This window comes from Monodon monoceros, unplaced genomic scaffold (assembly GCF_005190385.1).
Source record: "Monodon monoceros isolate NGI ecotype Baffin Bay Population unplaced genomic scaffold, NGI_Narwhal_1 Super_Scaffold_2, whole genome shotgun sequence".
Classification (NCBI taxonomy): domain Eukaryota; kingdom Metazoa; phylum Chordata; class Mammalia; order Artiodactyla; family Monodontidae; genus Monodon; species Monodon monoceros.
The window spans coordinates 104,844,579-104,869,473 of NW_021703776.1; the positions used below are offsets into that span (position 1 = coordinate 104,844,579).

The 24,895-nt window shown below is 43.7% G+C and overlaps 1 protein-coding gene across 4 annotated transcripts in view; it reads right to left on the reverse strand.

Moving 5' to 3' along the window:
• Nucleotides 1–24,895, reverse strand: part of ESYT2 (extended synaptotagmin 2) — a 77,286-nt gene that overhangs the window by 39,157 nt on the left and 13,234 nt on the right. For all 4 annotated transcript variants that reach the window (XM_029233167.1, XM_029233165.1, XM_029233166.1 and 1 more), the window contains exons 2-6: nucleotides 7,942–7,983; nucleotides 6,963–7,097; nucleotides 4,512–4,588; nucleotides 491–563; nucleotides 154–243 (exon numbers count right to left, since the gene is read on the reverse strand). In XM_029233167.1, the coding sequence (XP_029089000.1) occupies nucleotides 154–243; nucleotides 491–563; nucleotides 4,512–4,588; nucleotides 6,963–7,097; nucleotides 7,942–7,983 (417 nt within the window). The remainder of the gene's footprint in view (nucleotides 1–153; nucleotides 244–490; nucleotides 564–4,511; nucleotides 4,589–6,962; nucleotides 7,098–7,941; nucleotides 7,984–24,895) is intronic.

Sequence of the window (24,895 nt, forward strand, 5' to 3'; positions counted from 1 at the left end):
TGTTAAGGCACAAAGAGATGAAAGCACGCAGGATTCATGCATCAAAGGGAATAAAGTGAGTTAAGCTCTTTTTCTCCACTCTGTCTATTCTTTGATATGTACACATTCTTGTCAGTGAATGGCAAGAAAAGAATGAAATAAACATTGACTTACTGGCTTCCTAAGGAAGAAGATAGACAAAGCTCCCACTAAGGGCATGTCTCCAATCAGTGGTTCCAGGATCACCCGCATTGTACCATGAATCTAAATTCAAATGGGAAACCGAAACGTTAACAGAAAACAATTCCACAGGCCATTACAGACGCAAGAAGGAGGATGTAGGATCCTCTCAGTGATTCCTGAGCATCTGACTTCAGGTTTCTCTCAAGGTATAACCTATAAACAAAAACTTAACTTCAAAGAAATTCTGAGTTAATAAAAACTTCATGATTTTCTTTCTGAATAGAGCACAGAGAATTTGAGAAGACTATGAAACTTAAAAAAACCTTACCTGTATACTTTGCACACCAGCTCTACAAAAATATCGCTTGATCTCCAAATCAATCTCACAATTTCCTACAAAACTAGCAAAGAAAAAGTTCTGTATTACATTCTCTTAATCACCACAGACCTGCAAGCTATATAATCTGAATACAATGATAGTAAAGCAGCCAGAACTAGACTGTAGGCAAAGCTGTAACCTGCAGCCTGGCCGTGCCAGAGTGTTCTAGTGCCTGCGTTGGAGCGGTCACTGACACCAGTCAGGACCACCGCATGGGTGGCGAGGCAGGCAGCCTGGCCAGAGGCCTTGGTATAAATGTCACTTCTCAAAGTGCAGCTTCTGGAGCAGTCTCTTGACGGAGTGTAGTTTTCATTTGTTTTATAAACAACTATGCTTGTTTAAAACATAAAAAATGCTGAGATTATGTTTCACCACAAATAAACGCTGCGCCCAAGCTCCCCGTACTGAGGAAATTAGCAGTGCTCAGGGCCCTCTGATGTCAAAGGTTAAAGACATTACATCCATCTGAGGTATCAATTTTACTCAATGATTAAGTCTTTTCAATCATTAATGTGAAACAAACATGAATACAGCGTGATGCTGAATGTAAGGCTTGCACCCATCTTTACTGTGAACATGGCACGTCCACTACATTTTGCGTGGGATCCGTATGATTTGACTCCCACCCTTGACTCTTGGACTCTTGGCTCCTGCGTGGGAGCGTCGGGGGGTGGGGCAATTTGATAATCATGAGAGAGACTGTCTAAGCACATGAGCAAAATAGTGACAGAAGGCGTCTGGGATAAAAGTCTTCCAATATTCACAGTTCTGATGTAAAAGTCAATACCTGTAGGTTCTTTTGGTGAAGGGGGGACGTACAGTCAAGCACACATTTTGGCAGAAAGTTGCTGCTAGCCACGAGGGGCAGACATCTGAGTTAATGACAGCAGTGCTTTTCTAGCTATGAGAAGATGCAAGAAATTGGGCTCATAACATCGTCTCCTGAATATATCTATCTGAAGACCTGTTCTGCCAGTTTTCCCAGAGCACAGAGGGCCTCATTTCTGATCTCTGCCCTGAACTCCTTTCAGGGTGTGTGGAAGGTCAGCAACTGCAGTGGCTGGCGGCCTCACCCTTGTAGAGGCAGATGGTGAGCGACAGGTTTTCGCCCACACACACCAAGACTTGATCATTTATTTCCTCATAGCTCTCAATTACTCCTTCCCCAACTCCACGGCCAGTAACCTAGTTACGGTCCTTATCTGGAACACAGGAAAAAGCAGAATGCAGACTTCTTAGAGACCTAAACATCTGAGCTGCGTAACGTGCGCACGCCATCACGTCTGCTGAAACCACAAAAGCCAGGCTGCATCTTCAAAATGGCGTCCGGTAGCAGATTCACTCCGATGTTTATTTAATGAACGTGTATGAAGTGCTCCCTCAGCGCTGGAACAAGAGAACAAGGCTCCCACGCTCCTGAAGCTCACCCTCGGCCTAGTGGACAGCCCTCCCAGGGTGCGGCTGACCCGAAGACACACGCGGGGCTTCCTCTTCTACTGCACTGACAGCAGCAGCGTTTGCAGTAGTTCCAAATATGTTAAAGACGCAGAGTTTTCCGTATCACATCATCACAACATTCTATGCTCCCTTCTAGAATAAAGGTAATTGGTACTGACTGTTCATTTACTATATTAATATACTTCAGAAACTCAAAGATGACATGATAAAATAAAATGATCCTTAGCCAAAACAACAAACCAAACCCTGCGGAGCCGTGTGTCAGTCAGCAGCTCAGCAGCGGCCTGCACACAGCTGGGCCGGGGCCTCAGGGAAAGCCGGAATCTTGGCAGTCACTAAGACACCAAAAAAGAAAAAGAAAAAAACGCCCACGAACAGTGAAGACAAGAGCCAGAGAAAACCTCTCTACCATGCAGGCAAGGCACCTGGCAGACCCCTAAGTAATTTTTTTCCCAATTATTCTTTATTGTGGTAAAATATACATAAAATGACCGCCTCAACCATTTTTAAGTGCGCAGCTCAGTGGCATTAAGCACATTCAGATGATTGTGCAACCATCACCACAATCATCACTTCCAGATCTCTCTGCATCTTGCAAAACTGAAATTCTACACCCGTTAAACAGCAACTTCTGATCCTGCCTCCCCCAGCCCCCTGCAGCCTTCATCCTACTTTCTGTCTCTGTGAATGGGGGCCTCACATGAGTGGAATCAGACAGGATTTGTCTTTTCGTGACTATCCTATTTCATTTAGCATAATGTCCTCAAGGTTCATCCCTGTTGTAGCAGGATGGACACTACACACTGCAGGATTTCCTTCTTTATAAAGGCTGAATGATACTCCACTGTATGTACATAACACACCTTGCTTACCCATTCAACAGTCAATGAACACCTGGGTTGTTGCTTCCATGTTTTAGCTGCTATGAACACAAGTGCACAAATACCTCTTTGAGACCTTGTTTTCAATTATTTTGGGTATGTACCCAGAAATGGAAGTGCTGGGTCATACAGTAATTGTTTAATTTTTTGAGGAACAACTATTCTGTTTCCATAGCAACTGTACCTTTTACATTCCCGCCATCAGTGCACAGGGGTTCCAATTTCTGCACATCCTCACTAATCTGTTTTCTGATAGGTGCCATCCTGATGGGTGTGAGGCGGTATCTCACTGTAGTCTGGATTTGCTTCTCCCTGATTAACAGTGATGTTGAGCACCCTTTCGTGTGCCTGTGTCCACTTGTGTATCTTCTTTGCAGAAATGTCTATTCAAGTCCTTTGTTCATTTCTGAATCAGGTTATTTGTTTTTTTGTTGCTGTTGAGTTGTAGGAGTTCCTTATACATTCTGGATCTCAATCCCTTATCAGATATATGATTATATGGATTACACTGCTTCTACAGATTGCTTTTAGTGTTGACTTTTAACAATGTTAAGTCTTCCAAACCACAAACATGGGATGTATCCCTATGTATTTATGCCTTCTTTAATTTCTTACAGCAATGTTCTGTAGTTTTCATTGTACAAGTCTTCCACCTCCTTGGTTAAGTTAATTTCTAAGTATTTTATTCTTTCTGTTTCTATTGTAAATGAAATTGTTTTCTTAATTTCCTTTTTGGATTGCTCGTTGTTAGGGTACAGAATGCAACTGATTTTTTTTTTTTTGCATTGATTTTGTATCCTTCTACTTTGCTAAATTCATTTACTAGTTCTAAAAGCTTTTTTTTGTGGAATCTTTCAGGTTTTCTACATAGATCATATTACCTGTGTACAAAGATAATTTTACTTTCTCCTTTCCAACTTGTATGCCATTCACTTCGTTTTCTTCATACCTAATTGCTCTAAAAGAACTTCCAGTACCATGTTGAACAGTAGTGGTGAAAGCAGGCATCCCTGTCTTGTTCCTGATCTCAGAGGAAAAGGTTTGTCTTTCACCACTGAGCATGCCGCTTGCTGGGAATATATGCCTTTTATTATGCTGAAGTAGTTTCTGTCTGTTTCTTGTTTAAGTGTTTTTATCATGAAAGTGTGTTGAATTTCACCAAATGCTTTTTCTGCATCAACTGAGATAATCATGCAGGTTTTTTTTTCCCCCCTTCATTCTGTTAATGTGGGGCATTACACCGATCACTTTTCTTTGTTGAACCATCCTTGCATCCCAGGAATAAATCCCACTTGGTCACGGTGTATAATCCTTTTACTGTGTTGCTGAATTCAGATTGCTAGCACTTTCTTGAGGATTGTGGCATCAATGTTCACAAGGGATATGGGTCTGTCGTTTTCTTTTCTTGTAGTGCCTTTACTTCCTTTTATTTAACATGTTTTATGAATGATAGCAATTATATAGGCTGCCAGGAACTAAAACCAGAAAGTAAATAAATTTAGGTCTTCAACAAGAAGTTAGTCCAATTCCATCAAACAGCAGGTAAGAAATGTGCTCATTATAACCTCCACCTTATGGGTACAGCTAAGTGACATCACACATCATTAACTATGACATAAATACAAACTTACCTAATCTGAAGGTCCAAAATAATTTGCCTTTTGTCCACATTTTCAGTATACACCTTAACACCATTGATCCTGAGGGGCTGAAACAAGAACTGGCTTACTTAAAACGTAGGAAGGGTGAAAGAAAAACCAAGCCCTGTGACGTAGCAGAGCTGAGACAACGAGCTTCAGCATCAGGCCACAGGAGTGAAAACTCCTCTGCTTCACAATGTACTAGCTGTTTCACCTCCAGCAAGTTGTTAAACCTCTGTCCCTCAGCGCCCTCATCTGTAAAACACGGTCGGGAGGGCAGCTCCACATGGGCAATAGCGAGGCTACAGGGCACAGGACCATGCGGGTCGAGGAGCACGGCCTGGCACAGCAGGTGCTCAGAGGCCACAGACACAGCTCCGCTATGACCCTGCTTCGCTCCTTCCCAGGAGCCTTGGGCTCCAGATGACTTTGACCCTTTCCCTCTACTCCATCCTTACTAATTGTTTAAAATATAACTTCCTTTCATTTTTTCTTTATGTCATAATTTCTTTATGTCATAATTTTCCATTTCTTAAGATTTTAATAAAAATGGGGCTTTTGAGTGAATCAAAAATACTAGCTATATTTTCAACACCTAATACAACACCTAATACATGCAACAAGGTCACAATCAAATGACTCTGTAAAAAGAAAAGGCAGACCTACAATAACTGCTATATTTCAACATCATTTCAAAACCTTTTTCCCATTAATTGATTTGAAACCCCTCCTAAGAAAGTTTTCAACATGACATTTGAGCATTAAAAACTCAAGCTGAAGAACTACCAGACCTCTGGAGTCTTACTGCTCACTCTGACAGTGTGAGTGTCCTGAAATCTTATTCCTCAACCAGCTGCAGGAGAAACTCTAAGTCTACACTTCCTACCGTCCCAGGTCCCAGGCTTTTCTGCTCGGGTTCTCCTGCCCCTCTCTTCTGTCCCTTCAATCAAACAGCCCGGGTCCTGTGTGCCCAAAAGAGGTCCATGCAGCCACGGTGACGCCGAGCTCCCCGACTGAACCCGCACTACTCTCTGCATTCCTGCCGTCTCCTTGACGATGATCTTACGTAGCATCAAACTGAAGCACATGTGAACAGGGACGTAATTCTTCCTGAGACAAACCCAGCTGGAGCGAGAATTCCAGATCTGCGCAAGCATGAGCTTACCTAACTCTGGGAGACACAAACGCCAGCCAGAGGGAGACAGTGACTGTAGGGCTGGAGGAGAAGGGGCAGGCAGGGGAAGGACGCGCCTCAGAGACCTTACACGGCTGTCGAGGCCTAAGCTAGTCACCATCCGCCCTTCACAGTCACGTGCATTCTAGCTTGTAGCTGTGTCTTCCCACCTGTCGTGATCATTTGAGGTGACTGAGGTAAAGTGAAAATTAAAGGTAGTGTCCCATGGTGGTCCTGTGCTGGCCCGGTGTGCTCAAACAAAAGAATGCCCACACCCCGACTTGCAGCGTGTTGCAGACCTCACAGCCAAGCGGGCAAACGGCCTGCACAACACAGCTTAGCAGGACACACACACCTGAGGCACAGCGGAAGAAAAGGAGCATTCTCTGCCCATAGAAAATAGGCCTTGATGGGGAAGGGTGACTGACAGCCTGGGGAGTGTGGGATGGGAACGTGTCTGGGGGCAGTGACATGGATGGGGGTCAGATGGTCCTCAGCCACATTCACTAACACCCCGACAGGCTGAAGCACAGACATCGGGACGCAGGGCGTGGTGAGAGTGGGTTGTCGGGCTCTGCCCTGGTGTGTGAGTTTAAAGGACTACTGAACTCCAAAACAATGTTACCTTGAAACTAATGCTATGTTATGTGTCAATTACACCTCAACAGAAAAAATATTACCTTCAACTGTTGCTAATTATTGTAAACACTGACTTAAAAACATAAAAAAGGAAACTTGCCCTTAATGGTGGTCTTGAGGCTTCCTAGCAGTGTTGGAATTAGTGACTTTCTTTTGTATATAATATGATTCCAACAACAAAGCCTACCTTTCCCTTCCCCTGTGTCACTACCGCCACACCGCAAGCCCAGCACTGGAGCCTGAGCTGCTGTTGTAAACGCTGTGGTGGAGCGGGTACCTCCAGCTTTTGTCAGTCTCATCATCCTTAGTGAGTTTACACATCGAACTCCCTTTCCAGCAGGACAGATGGTAGAAAGCTGTACAAAGGTAATTCTAACAGAAGAACGTGGGGCAGAGACTCTCTGGGGCTGAGGGGACCTCCGACGGACCTGGACTGGCCGAGAGACCACAGTGAACGAACGAGGCGAGGCCCCAACAGAGGAGGAGAGGGCCCCATGGGAGGCAGACCTGGGGAAGGACCCGCACACACTGCCAACCTTCCGCAAAACAGCTTTCTCTAGAGACAGTCTCAGGTAGTTTACCATTCTTTTCAGTTGTGCACAGGTGAGAACACTTAAGAAGAAACAAACCTGCTGCCCCACGTCAACCCTCGTGAAGCTGAAGGTGCTGAGGTGGGTGTGTGCTCCCCGCACAGCCGGCTCTATGGTTTCTCGAAATAACTTCTCTATAAATTGGCAAATGAAAGGCCACATGTGTTTTACAGTCTGAAAAGGAGAAAGAGCTCAGGTTAAACAAGATGGTATAGTACTTAAATCATCATGGAAAATTATGCTCCTATAGTTTACCAGAATTTTTGAAAAGCAAAGGGGGGGGCGTCCTTTTTGCTACGCACCTAAAATTTTTAAATGTATTACAACAGTAAACTATTGATTAACCAACCAATATGTTGCAGGAATTAGTTATTCTAGTTAAATATGCTGTTTAATCATATCAGCACATTTAATCATTGCTAAAAAGTCAGAAAATCCTGTGGTTTCAACTCACTGCTAAAAAACTTTCTAAAACTGTATCGTTCTCAACATTAATGAGTTTTCTTTAAGGATGGACTAACTTCTAGTGATTACTTTTTGGGTAATCATTATTCACATTAGTTTTTACTATATAACTCTAAGGATATATAAAACATAGAGATAAAAGAGATCTACTTCAAAGTACAATGATCTAAAAACATAACCTTTAAAAAAAAGATTATTATCTACCACTAGATTTCTTGGGAGTTATTTCCCTCTTCACAATAATGTTCCAAAATTTTCGCTTATGACTATCATAAAAGAGATCTGAGCAGTAGCTGATCAGAAAAGAAGACACAGGGCCAAACATCCAACTATGAATATATCATTAACTTCCTCATGTCAAAGAAATAGTCTGCACTGTTTAGAAAAGGAAAGTAATGTCTCAGTTATGACCGAGTTCTTTCGAGAGCAGAAGCCAACCCACTAAGTCCAAATGCGTTCACATATTGTCAGCGTCCAAATCCCCAAATATGGAAATATGGCATGTCACCATCTAATTCCCACTGATATCTGGTGTTCAGTATTCTTCTCTTACCTTATTTAGCCATTCTGCTCTTTCAGTGTCTGGAAAATGAACCTAAGAGAAAAACATACACACGACTTACAATCTCCTGACAACTCTAAGTAAAACGCCACACAGGCCATTTAGTATTCTTCCTGTATATCTACTGTTTGTAAAATGCTGTTTAAGCCCGCCGCTGGGAAGCCCTACACAGAACCACGCGGCCCTGGCTCTCCACACTCTAAGGACACTCTGAAGCCCTTGCCTACCTTGCCACTGGGCCGAGGGGCTCCTGGAGTGCACAGTCTCAAGCTCCTCCTTCGCCACCAGCATGGCCCCTGCCTGCAGCACCTAGGCTCAGAGCCTCAGAAGCCCACCTTTCCCTCCCCTTCTGGCCCAAAGGAGCCAGCACAAATCTTCCATGTTCGGCTCCTCTCCACACCGTCTCCCAGATGAGGATTAGAATTCTAATGGTCCTCCATGATGGGGCCTGTATACTGGAGAAAATAAGCACAGAGGTAGGAAAAAACCTACTTGGTGTTAAAACAACCCCTGCGGAAAAAGGCTAAAGCTGTTTTGGGCAGGGAGCTCTCCTCTGAGAAATGCTCCGTACTCCCCCACCCCTCGAAGAAAGAAGAACACGCTGGCCACACTAACATCCTGAAAACTGCAGTTCTGGCACAGCTGCACGATGCATCTCAGGCAGGTTTGTACCGGTGACTGGGACATGGTCTGGAACTGCCACACCTACCTTCCTAAGTAACACAGATACTGTAGCCAGTAAAAGACAAGCCCCACCCCATCCTCTGGCTGAGAGGAGCTGGTCAGGGAATATTACTGTGGGGTGGGCTGTCCCCAAGAAGATGCCTCTTTGAGGACCAACTCCACTCTCAGGCTTGGCCTCTAAGCACAAACCATGGAATGGGGCCGGAAGCAGCCAGGTCCAGGTTGGAGAGGCCACCGTCATCATGTCTGTTGTGGTCACACAGTTTCACGGAGAGGCCACAGCAGGTTCCACCTGCCCCACGTCCACGTGCCTGAGCAGACCTACTCCTTTACGCTGCAGGATGTGAAGCTTTTAATTTGCTTGAACCCGAGGGTGGGCTAGCATGACAAATAAGTTTTTCTAAATTAAGTTAGTTTGAATCCATCCTGGGACAAAACCAAATGGATAGCAACCTTCCAGAATGAAGAAAAGGCTCAAGCGTTGAGAAAGATGACGCTCAAGAAGCAGAGGCTCAGGAAAGGACTGCTGGTGAAGCTTGCTCAGATCTGGAGGCTACGTCACTGCAGAGGTTTGACTGGAAGGGAACTGGACTGCACTTTCCCCCCAGAAGGCAGGAGGCATTTGGGGCTGGGGGTGGGGAGAGCTGGAGGGCTTACCAGACTAGCTGGGCTAGGCCACAAGAGGATTAGATCGTGGCATGAGGTGGCTGATGAGGGCAAGCTCTCTTCAAAGCCTTTCAGCTGAAAGGTTCAGAGGAGCAGAAGGTGAGGGAAGGCAGATGCCGAGGGACGGCCGACGGACATATTGTAAATCTCCCCTGAACTAGGTTTCTGGAAGATCAATGAGGGCAACATGACTAAGCTACAAACTATACTTGTGTAAAATAATACAAGTAACTGCCATTTACTGAGTATGAGTTGCTATCTATGCAGCAGGTTCTGTGCTAAGCTAGTCACGCACATAGTATCTGAGTTAATTCTTACAACAGATATACAAATTTCAACTATTACTATCCCATATCTGCAGGGTAGCTACTAGTGACAGAATGGGGATGAAAACCAGATTGGTCTGCTCATGTTTTTGGCCACTTCGCTACTAAGGGATGTGCAAAGTGCGTGGAGCTCGCCGAGCCCTCAGGAGGACACACTCGATCAGAGTAGAGCCTGAAACTCCGATTCCATGCCTTAAATGTACGAGGTCCTGAGTGCCAGCCAGAAGTAGAAAATTTTGTGTTTAATAGTGATTCGTCGAGTAACTCCAGAGGTTACACAAATCCTGAAACAGCCGATGGCAAAGTTCAGCAAACACAATAGCAGTTCACAATAAAACACTGTTACCAGACCCAGTGTTCCACCCAAGACTAAGAAGAGAGCGATTTAAGACTGGTTTCACTCAACATTCAAACTCCTTCCTAGGAAAGAGCTAGTATCCATCAACACGAATTAATAATTAAATAGTAATGACAAAATTCCATGTGCATCCAACCACCCTGTGACCCAGCAATTCCATTTCTGAGAATCTCTTCTAGAAAGAAGATGCATGCACAGCACTGCCCGTGGCAGGAGCGGCCAGTACCGCGGGGTGGAACAGACGCTGCACCCACACTTGAAGTGCTGCGCAGCTACAGAAGTGGGGAGGGGCTCCACAGCAGTGATTTCCACAATTGTTTGAATACTTGCTGTGGAATAACTCCCAGGATTTATTTTGTTTGTTTGTTTGTTTGTTTGTTTTTTGCGGTACGTGGGCCTCTCACCGCTGTGGCCTCTCCCGTTGTGGAGCACAGGCTCCGGACGCGCAGGCTCAGCGGCCATGGCTCACGGACCCAGCCACTCCGCAGCATGTGGGATCTTCCCGGACCAGGGCACGAACCCGTGTCCCCTGCATCAGCAGGCGGACTCTCAACCACTGCACCACCAGGGAAGCCCCCAGGATTTATTTTTAAGTGAAAGTACGAATGGAGAAAAGCAGGTACAACTGCTACCATTCATCTCAGGGGGGGCGGGTATATTAAAAAATTTTTAATAAAAAATGAACAAAAACTTAAAACACTGTTGCCCGGGGAAGAAGGGGACAGGGTAGAAGAAACAAGCGCATGAGAAGAGCCCTAGGTTGAATCAAGCCCCCCAACCCTGCCCAGTGCCCAGTGCCGCCCCACTGGAGGGGACCCCACTCTGCTCCTGTTTGGGAACACGCCCAGCCATCCTCACAGCCACCACCACGACCATGCAGACAGGCCTCGAGTTACACAACCATGGGCAGGGGCAGACCCTCACCTCCTGCCTCCAAGTCCAACTCTTAAAATCCTTGACACACTTAAGTGGTTCCTTTCTAATCTTCCCAGCATCAGAGAATTCCTACTGATACCAAACAAGTGATTTAATTTACCAACTGGGCCCGTATTAGTCCCTCTCTCTTCCAGTCAGTATGTCGTACCAAATTCATGTGTGCAAATACCATCAAATGAACTTCTACTTTCAATTAAAGCATTACAAGAAACTACTATGTTTGGTAATAGAAAACACTTCCAGACTTTCCAATTAATGAAAATTTATTAATAGAGGCCATATATTCTTAAAAATACTGTTATGTTTATATGTGTGCATATAAACATATACTTTTATATAAGTTATACAAGTTTATAAATGTACAGAAAAAGTTTGCAAGAATACAAGGAGTGAGGGCTTCCCTGGTGGCGCAGTGGTTGAGAGTCCGCCTGCCGATGCAGGGGACACGGGTTCGTGCCCCGGTCCGGGAAGATCCCACATGCCGCGAAGCAGCTGGGCCTGTGAGCCATGGCCACTGAGCCTGCGCGTCCGGAGCCTGTGCTCCTCAATGGGAGAGGCCACAACAGTGAGAGGCCCGCATACCTACCACAAAAAAAAAAAAAAAAGAATACAAGGAGGGGACTTTCCTGGTGGCGCAGTGGTTAAGAATCCTCCTGCTAATGCAGGGGACACAGGTTTGAGCCCTGGTCTGGGAAGATCCCACATGCCACGGAGCAACTAAGCCTGTGGGCCACAACTACTGAGCCTGCGCTCTAGAGCCCGTGAGCCACAACTACTGAGCCCACGCGCCTAGAGCCCGTGCTCAGCAACGAGAAACCACCACAACGAGAAGCCGGAGCACCACAACGAAGAGCAGACCCCGCTCGCTACAACTAGAGAAAGCCCACATGCAGCAATGAAGACCAAATGCAGCCAAAAATTAATTAATTAATTAATTTTTTAAAAATACAAGGAAGGGGTTTCCCTGGTGGCGCAGTGGTTGAGAGTCCGCCTGCTGATGCAGGGGACACGGGTTCGTGCCCCAGTCCAGAAAGATCCCATATGCCGCAGAGCGGCTGGGCCCGTGAGCCACGGCCGCTGAGCCTGCGCGTCCAGAGCCTATGCTCTGCAACGGGAGAGGCCACAGCAGTGAGAGGCCCGTGTATCGCAAAAAAAAAAATAAAAAAATACAGGGAGGGGAATGAGGCTTTTATATTTTCCTCTATTTCTATATGTTTGAATTACTTCTAAGAAGCATAAACTACTTTTCTAGTTATTTTTGTAATTTACAATTAAAACTAAGAATTTTCTAACACAGAAGTACTACTTTATACAATAAATGACTCTGAAATTATGTGACAATAGACTTTTCATAAACTACATTTTAATTATATTAGCGAGAATGATACTTAGAAACAAGACGCTCTTATAACTAATCTACTCCAAATCTGATTTGAAAAATTTTTTTTCTGAATCATCAAGTTTTAAAGGTAAAGTGCAACTATGTTGAAACAAACACTTTAATGACCAAAAACAATAATGACTCCTGTAAAAAATATTCCAAAATGAAATATTCGCCTTCCCTAACAGTAGTTGATTTCTCTAAGTTCACCGGTATTTCTCAAGTTAGGTCTGCCAGTACACCAGCAATTCCTATTCATCCTGTCACACCTCAGGCAAGACACACACCAGTCCCACGAGTCACCTACATGTAATAACAGAGCTTCTCTACTCACCATCATGCACCAGGACAGAAATACAATTCGCCTGGTGTGAATTCTGATTCTGTTACTGCATTTTCGTCACTGTGCTTTAATCTATCGCAAACGTATAGATTGTTCTTTTTGAAAAACAGGCTGAAGAAGCCATTTTTCGAGCAGTTAGTTGGGTCTGGCTCTGTGCCCAAAGCCAGGGACATCACACGGAATTGGCCGTGGTCCTGTCCTTGGGAGGCTCATGCTGGCGGGTGGACGGGCGTGGAGAGGTATGACCGCCAGCCTAGGAAGAAAGAACAGTGCGGGCTGGGGAGGGTCTGATGCTACCTCCAAGAGTCCACGAGAGACTCAGGAAGACTACGTGAGATGGGTTTGAAAGGGTTAGCTGGGGGTTGCCATGCAAAGAGAATACACTAAGCAGAAATAATGGTGCATGCAAGTTACTCTGGTTGGATTAAGAGAAGGGAGGAATGGTAGATGCTGAAGCTGAAAAATCAGGTCAAAACCAGCCTGAAGTGCCTTCTGTGCCACACAAAGGAGTGTGGATTTTGTTCTACTGGCAATGGGTCAACGTTGGAGTTTTCAGGAGGGAAATTATGTAAGATTAATATTTGAGGAAACGTATTCTGGAACTACCAGAGGAGAAGGCAGAGAAACCATCTGCACAAGTAGACTTCCAGTACAAGTGAACTGGCTCATATCACTATAGTTTATGTGAGATGAATTCTGAAAGTCAAGCCATCTCTTAGTGGAGAATCCCAGGACATTCAATAATTCTGAGGTTTTTAATTTGTAAGGGATGGTTTCAAAGTGCCAAAGAAAAAGAATATATCAAAATTGAAGACAGTAAATCTGTTACCAAATTTTAATTCTGTTCACTAAGTCAAAAATCTGCTTCTCACTAATACATATTCATAAACACTTGTTTATGTTCCACAAAACAGAATTTAAAGTAGCTAAAACATCACAGAGAAAGGTAGAGATGTACAGGGAAAATAGAAAATGTGTTCCTAAGGCATACAGGAATGATGAACACATGTCATTCGGTTTCAAATCTAATTTTTCAGCTGAAAAACAAAACCTAAAAAACAAAACATCACCAAAAAAAAAAACCCACTCAAATCTACTCTACAAGTCTAATTATGAAAGAAGTTTCATATTTATTATTCATAGTATCTTTACAAACTAGAAATAACCATTGTATGAGTACTGAAATTTTGATTATTTTTAAGAGTTGACACTACCCAAGAAATCTTTTTTAATCTTTTCTTTAAAAAGAACAAAGGCATATTTTGGATTCTAATATGATATTGATATTATCAAAGTTGTTTAGAAAAAAATAAACCAAATACAAAAGACAGAGCACTGGTTGTGTGCCAGAACCCTACCTACAGACAATGTCTTGTTTAATCCTCACAACAACCTTGCCCACAGTTAATGCCCCACCTAACAGATGAGGAAACAGACTCACCCGAGGGATAATTTGTTAAAATCACAGGGGAATAAGTGAACTAGAGGGAAGAGGCCCAGACCCACAGGGCTCTAAAGTCCTCCCTAAAGTATAAAAGATGGAACAAATTTATACATAGCTAAAATTTTCTACTTAAATCATATTTCACCCACTTCTGAACACGGGATAATGTTTAGAACTGAAGCTAAACAGAAGAACTGTCTTTCTTTAAACAGCATTCCCCTCGAAGACCCTGTTAATAGTCGGCACTTGTGCAAACGTCCCTGCTCAGTCTAAGGCAACTACACAAAGTGCAGCTGCAGGGAGTCCTGCTGAAATCCCACCACCACTAGTGGTGGTGAAACACGCAGTGTAAATTAACCCATCCCTTTATTTTAGAAATCTAAAATAAGGTAGTCAATGTCTGGGAAATACAAGTGAAGATAACATATCTATTTCACCTGAAGCATTACTGATTTAATGTCTTTAATACAAAAGATAATGGATAAAATGATCATTTTAGAAACCAAATGTCATTAAACTTCAAATAGCAAACTGGCCAATCAAGTTCACTTGTTCATATTCTTCCTTATTCCAAGAAGGATTTGAGCTTTGCTCATTTCTACATTCCTTTAGGCAGTGTCTCAAAAAAACCAAAAACTAAAAAACCAACATCAAAAATCCCAGTGGCAGAATTCACTTCATCTGGGACAGATGTGTGCCCTGGCGCCCAGACGAGGTCCCTACTGGGCAGCCGGCCCTCCAGGCGCTACCTCACCGGTCACCCAGCACACCAGAGTGTCACCCGCTCTCGTCGATCCCCTAACACCCATCTTCCTGCACAATGCGAAGAGTTCTACCTAAGTCCACAAGCTGAAAAGATCTAAGCAGGAGTTTTGTTTTCCTGTCTAAAACTAACACTTACATCTCAAAAATAAGAATAGATGAGGCATGGCCGAGGAAGAATGGGCCAATTGAATCCCATCAACCCACACAACCATGAGAGATAAAAACTGTGTTTTAAGCCACTAAAAAAAAAAAAAAAAAGAATAGATGAGGCAAGACTAGGACAATCGAACCACAGGTTCTATGAAACCATGAGAAGCCTGTACTTTATCATCTCACAACAGAAACTGTTTTCAGGAAGCCTTTAAGCAATCAACACATATCTCTACCTGGAAGTACACTGCAGTTTACTTAAACAGACCTGACTGCATTCAAAGAGTTCACAGGCTGGGGAGAGGCTAACTAGAAATCTTCAAATGTTTAATGTTCCTTTGTCTGCATATGGATTAGTATTAAAATCAATGCAAATGGAAAAGGAAAGACACACAGACAGTTAAAATTGCCCAGAAAAATTCAAAGTGAGTCCAAGGTTCCAACATATAGAAGGGCTCCCTGGAGAACCCAGGATTTGGGAGCTGTTGTCACTGATGGGGAAAGAGAGTCGTTCTCACTCTCTCGACCTTGGGTCAACCGGCCATCTACAGCTCTCTATGCCAGTGCTTTCCAATCATGACAGACACAGAAAACCATGTGTATACAGTCTGCTGAGATAAACTAGGGGGACCTGGGAGCATCTGTATGGGTCTTAGAGGAAAGCCCCTTACAATTTCTTCATGCTATGTAATTATCATGGGAAAAAATCATTAGAAACACTAATAAATACTGACATTGGACAAGACTTCCAAATAAGAGGATTTAAACAAAGTTGCAATGTTAAGCCACCAGCATCTTCCAGCATCCATGCTACCCCTTTGTGGCCCCACAGTGGGGAGCTCTGAGCACTCCTCAAGACTGGCTGGTGAGCATGTCAGGAGAAAACGACTCAAACGTAAACTGGCACCAACATAAATTTGTGCCCTCCAACCTTTTTACATTAAAATTTCTTTACCCATTAAACCATCTCCGTCTTTCCTCACAACCCCAATTCCAATCTGCCACCTCCCACCTTCTCCAGGGACTCAGTATGCATGGAAATTGGAAAAATAGGATCAAGAAGTCTTAATAGGATATGTTTTCTAAAATACTGGGATGCTTCCTCCTAATAGCTACTCTATAAAGAAGAAAGTATTCAAGGCTAAAAAGGTGAGAGAGGAACGTCTCTCTCAGAACCTCTATCAAATGGTAACAGTACGGCCAAATTACTCCTTTGGATGGTAAAAAGAAATTGCACAAAATAACTGGATTTATCTATTTCTAGTGTACATAAAAAGTAGGCAATCAATTAATTCACACAGTAAATACAGCCATTTATATTTTTCAACATCCACAGCGTTACAATTTTCCCAGTGGTTTGTTACCAGCTTTATGTAGACTTTGACTACTGTGTAACAGGGTGATTTGATACACCAAGAACACTGTAGTACAAAGACATTAAAATAAAACTGGAAAAGCCATTTGTTTAAGGCCTTTCCTGCCAGGAAACACTTTCAAAATTCTCTCCAAGGTGCTTTGTCGTTCATGAGAAATTTCACCAGGGAGTCTGAAGAAGCACTACTGTTCCTGCCATCTTTACCTGAACCCACAGGTAGGGAGTGACCGGACCTCTCCTACTTGCTCACTACAAACCACCAGAGTGAGGGTAAATTTGTTGCTTTCTTCTGTCATTTCTAAGAACTGGCTGCTGACAAGAGGAAAGATGGCTGAAACCACAGTGGAGAGCCACAGCTCGTGGACCCGAGGCTCTTCCTGGCTCAAGGATGGCAGAGGTGGCAGGAGAGGAGAAATAATTATATACAACTGTTGACAAATGCTTGTTTAGAGCATGTTTATCACTCAATAATTCATTACTCTTTCTTTGTTATATAAATGACCACTATTTTTGCAAATCGGTAAACAGTAAAATAAAAATTAAAAAGCTAGCCTTGGGGCCTTCCCTGGTGGCGCAGTGGTTAAGAATCCGCCTGCCAATGCAAGGGACATGGGTTCAAGCCCTGGTCCGGGAAGATCCCACATGCTGTGGAGCAACTAAGCCCGTGCGCCACAACTACTGAGCCTGTGCTCTAGAGCCCGCGAGCCACAACTACTGAAGCCCATGCGCCTAGAGCCCGTGCTCTGCAACAAGAGAAGACACTGCAATGAGAAGCCCGTGCACCACAACGAAGAGTCGGTCGCCGCTAGAGAAACTAGAGAAAGCCCGCGGGCAGCAACAAAGACCTAACGCAGCCTAAAATAAATTTAAAAAAAAAAAAAAAAAAAGCTAGCCTTGAGGAATCCCTGGCGGTCCAGTGGTTAGGATCCTGCACTTCCACTGCAGGGGGCACGGGTTCGATCCCTGGTCCGGGAACTAAGATCCTGCATGCCACGTGGAGCTAGGCTTATCCCAGCATACCTCCTATAACTAACAAAGCTGTCCAAATTATGTAAAAAACAATTCTTATTTCTAATTTGCTAAAAAGGAATGTTACTATGAGGCTTTCTATAATATATCTGCTATGTTAGATATACTATTCATCCATCCATTTATTTTTGAAGGTGGACTTAAATTTCAGTGCATGCATAGAATGAAAAGAAAATTAAAGCCAGGACTAAGAGTCAGTGGCAGGGTCAAAAGAGGGATACATCTAACTTCTACCCAGCAGAACAATTAGACATCCCTTCATCAAAATACTAATGCCAAGAGATTTATTTAATGCCTTACATATAGATGCATGTTTATGATAGTCTTCAAAGACTTGAAGTATATTTTAACAAAATTCTAAAGTCATGTAAACATTCTTTCTGTAACTGCTAAAAGAAAAAAAAAATCACACACAGAAATTTGACAATCTTGATTTAAAGTTGAGGTTTTGGCATGAGATATATCAATCTCATAAACTAAAATGAGTCCAAGAATAGAAAACACGTCTTCTCATCTCCCTCACTAAACACATAAGAAAATCTTGTTGTTTTTTATTTTAAATTCCAATCCAATGCTACTATTCAAATTTACAAGCTTAGGTCTTGACTGGGATGGACAAGAAGATAGAGATGTAACTGTAGCACTGAATTAACTGCACACATTCTGTGTACTACGTGGGATCCACCCAGCTTTGTTCTATTATAAAAAAAGGGGAGCAGAGGAAGGGGAGGGGAAAGTAGAAGGAAGGGAGGGAGGGAAGGAGGGAGGAAGTATGAGACTGTGAAGTTGGGATTAAATTTACAGATTACAGAACTGACAGGTTTACCAAACATCTACATGGAATCAGAAGTCACATCATGTTCGAAATTTTACTGTGAATTTTCCATTTTCAAGAAATAGGTTTAGTACCATGTAATATTTATTAAATTTTAAAATATTCTTCTAAGGAGAAAAAGCAACCCTATAAATGAACTTTAACATAGGGTTACTTTTTGCAGTATTTCAAACCTACAGAATTATCCTGGGGAAAAACTACCATTGTAATGAGTGTGGCAAAATCTTAGAGTTCTGAGAAATTATACTGGAGAGAATCTGTGTGGGAGTTTTTTTAGGGGGGGATGTTTATTTTGGGGTTTTTTTTTTTTTTTTTTTTTGCGGTACGCGGGCCTCTCAATGTTGTGGCCTCTGCCACAGGCTCCGGACACGCAGGCTCAGCGGCCATGGCTTACGGGCCCAGCCGCTCCGCGGCATGTGGGATCTTCCCGGACCGGGGCACGAACACGTGTCCCCTGCATCGGCAGGCGGACTCTCAACCACTACGCCACCAGGGAAGCCCCGGTTATGTTTTTTTAAAGCAATTCAGAAAAGCTATGAATAAATCTTTTGATTTACAGTAAAGAAAAAAGAAATACGCTTATACGATATTTCTAAAAGCTTACTTTTATTCTCTCACACAGACAGTAAATATCTCAAAAGTTATGAGAACGAAGTCAGAGAAATTTACCAACCTAAAATCTTGTTTTCTCCTTTTATTCCTTTATTTGTATGCAATGGAGAAACAATAGGTAATCAGGCACTTGAAAACATTAAGATGTTTTTCCTGAATCTAATCATTTATCTTTACAGGATGTTTGAGACCAAGGTTCCAGTACATCCCCCATAGTGCTTGTTTGTCATTAACTGTGATCATGCAATACAGAAATACCTAAAACAACAACGAAAACAAAAAAGAAACCCTTCAGTTTTGGTGTTACAGTGATGATCCAGGGAGAAACACTATGGCTTTCGCTATCTTTCTTTGTTTTCCATACAAAAGAGTAAATAATAACAAGGTACCTCAGGAAAAAATTACAAAAATTTTTGTACATCTCTTGATCAAACCCCAAACTCTCTCCAATTCTTCCTAGAAAACCCACTAGTTTACTTACTATAAACGCATACCTCTATATAGAAACCAATAACTAGATCACAAGATCACCCTCAAAATTTTTTTCTTTTGAAATAATTACAGATATTGCAAAAGTGCACAGAAAGCCCCTGTGTGCACTTCACCCAGATTCCCCCAATGGTTACATTTTATACAGCTATAGTACAACATCACAGCAGGAGATGGATGTGGTGTCATCGATCTATCAATCCATCACCATTGTATCTATCAATCACGTCACCTCTCTCATTTTCTATCACCTATCTAGCAATCTCTATCATCTATCACACAGGTAGTCAAAGCCACAAAGGCCTCATACTGTCTGATTCCATGTGCATGGGATGTGCAGAACAGGGAAGCCTTGAGACAGAAAGTGGACTAGTGGTTGCCCAGGGCTGGCGTGAGGAATGTGGAGGGAATGGAGAGTGAGTGCTACTGCATACGCACAAACACATTCTATTATAAAATTTGATTTTGGTGATGGTTACACAATCCTGTGAATATACCCAAAACACTGAATTGTATACAGCTGACTGTTGGACAACTCGGGGGTTAGGGGAGCTGACCCTCTGCGCAGCCAAAAATCTACATATAATTTACAGTCAGCTCTCAGCATCCTCGGTCCCAACCAACCGCGGATCGTGTAGTACCTGCACTCCTGTGGATCAGATATTTCCCCAAATAATAACAGACCAAATAAGTAACTCCAGTGGCCTCAAGGTAAACTAGTAGCTGTTAGTCAATTAGTCAACAAACAAGGACACATTAGTGATGTATTTGGCCTTAAAGGGCCCCTGGGATGAAGGAAGAGCAGAGTCATGCCATTGTGGGCCCCAAATGGTTTCTGAAATTAAAAACCTATATAAGCATCGGAACCAAAATATTTGGTGAGGCCATAAAATTCCGCGAATAAACTGCCCTATCATATGATATAGTGTATTTAACGACCAGGGCTTATGTTTCCCTCCTACAACCTACTCCTTCCCACCCAATCTCTTGCTTCAGTCTCCTCTACCCTATTCAACATTCACTGCCCACTTCAGAGCAGTTTCTCACCTCATCTACGCTACTCCGCCTGCCCCCACCCCTCACTTAAGGTCCAGCTCCTGGCTCATTTTTTGTTTTATTGTTAAGAGCTTGCAGGGACCCGACAGATCAATCACTGCACTTCCTCACCACTTTGCGGGTGAAGAGTCTGAGTCCCACGAGGTAGGCACTGGCCATGGAGCACGGGTGGCCACACTGAGACTGGCCTCGGACTCCAGATCTAACGCCTGCACCAGGCCAACTCCTGGGGTCCCTGAGGCAGTGCTGGGGCGGCCAGATTTCCTGCCCCTCCTTACACAGGAAGGGGGCTCTTGTGAAAAGTTTTAAAATCCATTTTTCAAAACCTTTTTCCTCCTCTATTTATAACACTCCCAGTGTTCTCAGGCTGAAGCTATAAAGTATAAAATGAATGAAACAAATAATACTCACCACTCATAAAAAGATAAGTTCACTACACGGTCATGTTGAACAGGTATTTCCAGAGTTTACCTGACTTGTCAGGTGACATTTCACAGGTAAAATAAGTGAAGCCTTAACTGGAATTTTTCTATAGCTGTTTACTTCAAGCTCCACTGCTTAAAATTTACAAATCACCTCACACATTGTGTTTAACAGTAATAGTATTTTCTTCCTGAAAGCAACAATAATAGCAACAAACCCCCAAAACCATGAAACCCAGCTAAACTTAAAATATTTACCCAGGGAAACATTCTGAAATAAATCATACAAGGAACACTCAACACCTGCCCTCTTTCTCCTAAACCTATCTCCCCATTCCCTGTCCAAAGTGTACACTCAACAACAGGAAGTATCTGTTCTCCTAACTTTCACAGGCATTTACGCTAGGAGTTCAAATCTATTTTTCCCTAAAAATAGCACTGGCTTCCAGCTATGATGATCAGAGCACCTTGCAGCAACCCATTCTGCTGATAACACTGGGAAAAGCCAGATGAGACCCGCTCACCAGCCCACGAGAGGACACTGGGCAACTCAAGGCGTGAAAGATGAAAACGCAGGGCAGAAGCCCCCACAGGGCAATGGTGTGACATTCTGTGGCTGTTTTTACCCCATGGCTGTGGTACCAGAGGTTGAGAAATCCAGAGAAATGTGGCTAAGAAGCCAGCTGAGCTTACAGAAACCTCACCAGAGCAGGGAGGCAGGAACTGGAGTTCAGGTCAGCTGAGTGACCAGACTTGAGAGCCCAGATCCTGGGAGGCGGAGGTGAAGGCGGCTGAGTTTCCCTTCAGGCATTTGCCAAATTCTTGAGCTATTAGGGCAAGAAGCTAGCCTATTAAAAAGCAAAATAGAGCTTTTACTGCACTGAGTAAGCACGGCCTGGACTCTGAGGTGGACTGAGGGGGCACTCCGTCAACACGGCAGGTCTTCAGTTACAGCCTCTGTTGGATGGAACCCTAGCATGGATGGGTCCAGAACACAGAGAGCTTTTCCCTTCAACCCATCCTCAGGCCAGCTCAAACCCTACTAGGTTAAGGTGATCTGTTCCCCTTCTGCCTTTAGAGATTGGGGTGCACCCTCTCTGGAGGAGGGGAACAAACATCATTCAGAGCAGTGGTATAGCCAGCTGCTCTGGCTATACGTGTTCACAACCAATTCTTTGAGACTGCCAACTTCCAGGGTGTAAATATTCCCGCCATGGCCAATTTCGAGCTACCAAAAAAATCTCACTAAATGTGGAGCTGAGAGGAAATGCACATAAGTCATCAGGGAATGCAAGTCAAACCCACCATGAGACACCACTTCACACCCACTATGATGACTCAGAATCAAAAAACAGAAAACAACAAGTGTTGGCAAGCATCAGCAGGAATTGGAACCTTCTTACATCGCTTGTGAGAATATAAAATATTCCCACTATTATGGAAAACAGTTTGGCAGCTCTGCAAAAAGTTAAACTCATCAATTCCACTTCTAGGTATATACCCTACAAAACTAAACACAGGTATTCAAACAAAAATTTGTATAGGAATGTTCACAACACTACTCATAATAGCACAGAAACAACTCATAAAGACAGAAACAACCCAAAAAGTTCTTCCAAGGATGAATGGATAAGCAAATTGGGGTATATCTGTACAATGGAACATTATTCAGCCATAAAAAAGAAACAAAGCATGCTACAGGGTAAAATCTTAAAAATGTTATGCTAAGTGAAATAAGCCAGACACAAAAGGTCACATATTGTAATGATTCCATTTATATGAAATATCCGGAATACGTAAAATCATAGAGACAGAAAGCAAATTTGTGGTTGCATGTGGGTGCGGGTGAAGAGGGAGTGACTGCTCAAGGATACAGGGTTTCTTTTGGGGAGATGAAAATTTGGGGGACCAGACAGAGGTGATGGTTGCACAACATTGTGAAGGTACTAAATGACACTGAATAGTTAATTGTATGTTATTTGAATTTTATTGCAATAAAAATAAATGAACTCTTAAGCCAGGAAAAAACAAGGAATCTTAAATGCATGTTGCTAAGAGAAAGAAGCCAATGTGAAAATGCTACACAGTGTATGATTGCAACTCTCTGACATTCTGAAAAAGGCAAAGGTACAGACAGTAAAAAGATCAGTGGCCACCCAGAGGTTTGGGGATGGGGAGGAGGGAAGACTCGGGGGATTGCGGGGGGCGCAGGGGCAGTGAAACTATTCTACAAACAAGGAGAGACTCCTAATGTAAACTGGGAACTTAATAATGTATCGACACTGGTTCAATAATTACAACAAATGTACCACACTAATGCAAGACGCTAATACAAGAAATTAGATGCAGGTGGGATATGGGAACTCTATCTGCTTGATTTTTCTGTAAATGAACACAACTTGAGAAAAATTGTTACTGTCCAACTTGCATTAAAAGAAATATTAAAGTGAGTTTTTCAAGCAGGAGGAAAATGATCCCAGACAAAAACTTGGAAATGGAAAAAGGACTTGTCCCAATTATAGAGACTGAAAACACTAACAGCCTACCCCGCTGCCTAACACTTGAGATACTTGAGACGGCTAGGCTAACGCTGTATAACCAAGTGAGCTGAGCCGAGGGGCAGTGGAGAGGGCGTGGCCAGCAGGGACAAGACCCCAGCCCGGCACTGCCTCCAGTTCTGTGTGACTGCGGTGACCGCTGAACCCCTGGGCCCTAGCCTCCTCCTTTGAAAAGTAGAAATTATCAAAATAACTAGATTAGACAATGTCTAATTCCCAGTTTCTTCCTCACCACCAAGAGACTTCCCAGTTCAAACTATGCCCTGGAACCAAAGACAAGTGTTAGGGTGGTCTGTCCCCTCACCTGTAAAATGAGGGTAACAGGTGTCTACGCAGAGTGCTTGGAAGAGAACCTGCACACAGTGAGCACTGAATGAATGAACCCTTTCCCTCATTTTCTTTCTTTCTTTTCCTTTTCTTTGGCCACACTGCAGCTTGCAGGATCTTAGTTCTCCAACCAGGGACTGAACTCGGGCCACAGCAGTGAAGCGCTGAGTCCTAACCACTGGACCACCAGGGAATTCCCTCCCCTCATTTTCCATCCCCTGATTTCCTCCAGAGTGCAAAGGTCTGTCCTGGGCCCTCTGGTCTTGTTATGCTGTCTACACATGCTTTCTCCATTTCTCCACTTCAAGCGTGATCTCAGCCACCCGTCACCTAGGAAATGAAAGTGTCCGGGTGTGTCCCCCAGATCTCACCTACCAGCCGCTGGCTGCTGTTTGATAACTCCTCTTGGAACTCCCTTAGGGTTCTTAAACTCAACGTTTATAAAACAAAATTAACAATTTCCCATCCTTATCTCTAGGCCTCCAAACTACTGTTCCTACAGAATCATTCTTGGCAAATATCATCACGTCCTCACCCAGGAGCCAAGCAAGTGACCTGGAGCCACCTTTCACTCCCGCATCCCGCTCCTTTCCTCCCTCCCTCCCAGTGTGACCCCATCAGATCCTCCCAGGGTGACTCCTTCCTTTCTCGTGCCTGGCTCTGGCCACCACTCAGTCCCCTCAGTCCAGCTGGACATCACTGCCAGATTTACCTTGCTACACATGCCTTTTTAAAATCGGGACACACCACTCTTTTAAATGTTTTGGTGTTTTCCGGGTGTCGTCCAGATCAAGCCCAAACTCCTGCACTCACAGGGCATAAGGGCCCTCCCCAGGAGCCTCTCCTCATCTCCCAATGCAAACACTTTGGCCCAAGTGGGCCGCCCTTCATCCAATAGCTCAGCTCCTCTCTCTCCCCCATTTGCCTCTCCAAGACCACAGGTAACTCTCAGGCACCAGGGCTATGGCAGAAAAAGGGAACAGCCACAGTGTTGAATCCAAGAAATGACCAATTATAAGACACACCACCACTTTTGTGCCACTAAGAAGGAAAGAGTACACTAACTGAATCACACGCGGTCGTGAGATGAATCTGAGACCAGATATGTTAAGTGGAGGGAAAGTGCCTCTCTGAACTGATGAAACAAAGCTGAGCCATCATCACTGTGTTCAGCCACCTTGGCTCCTGA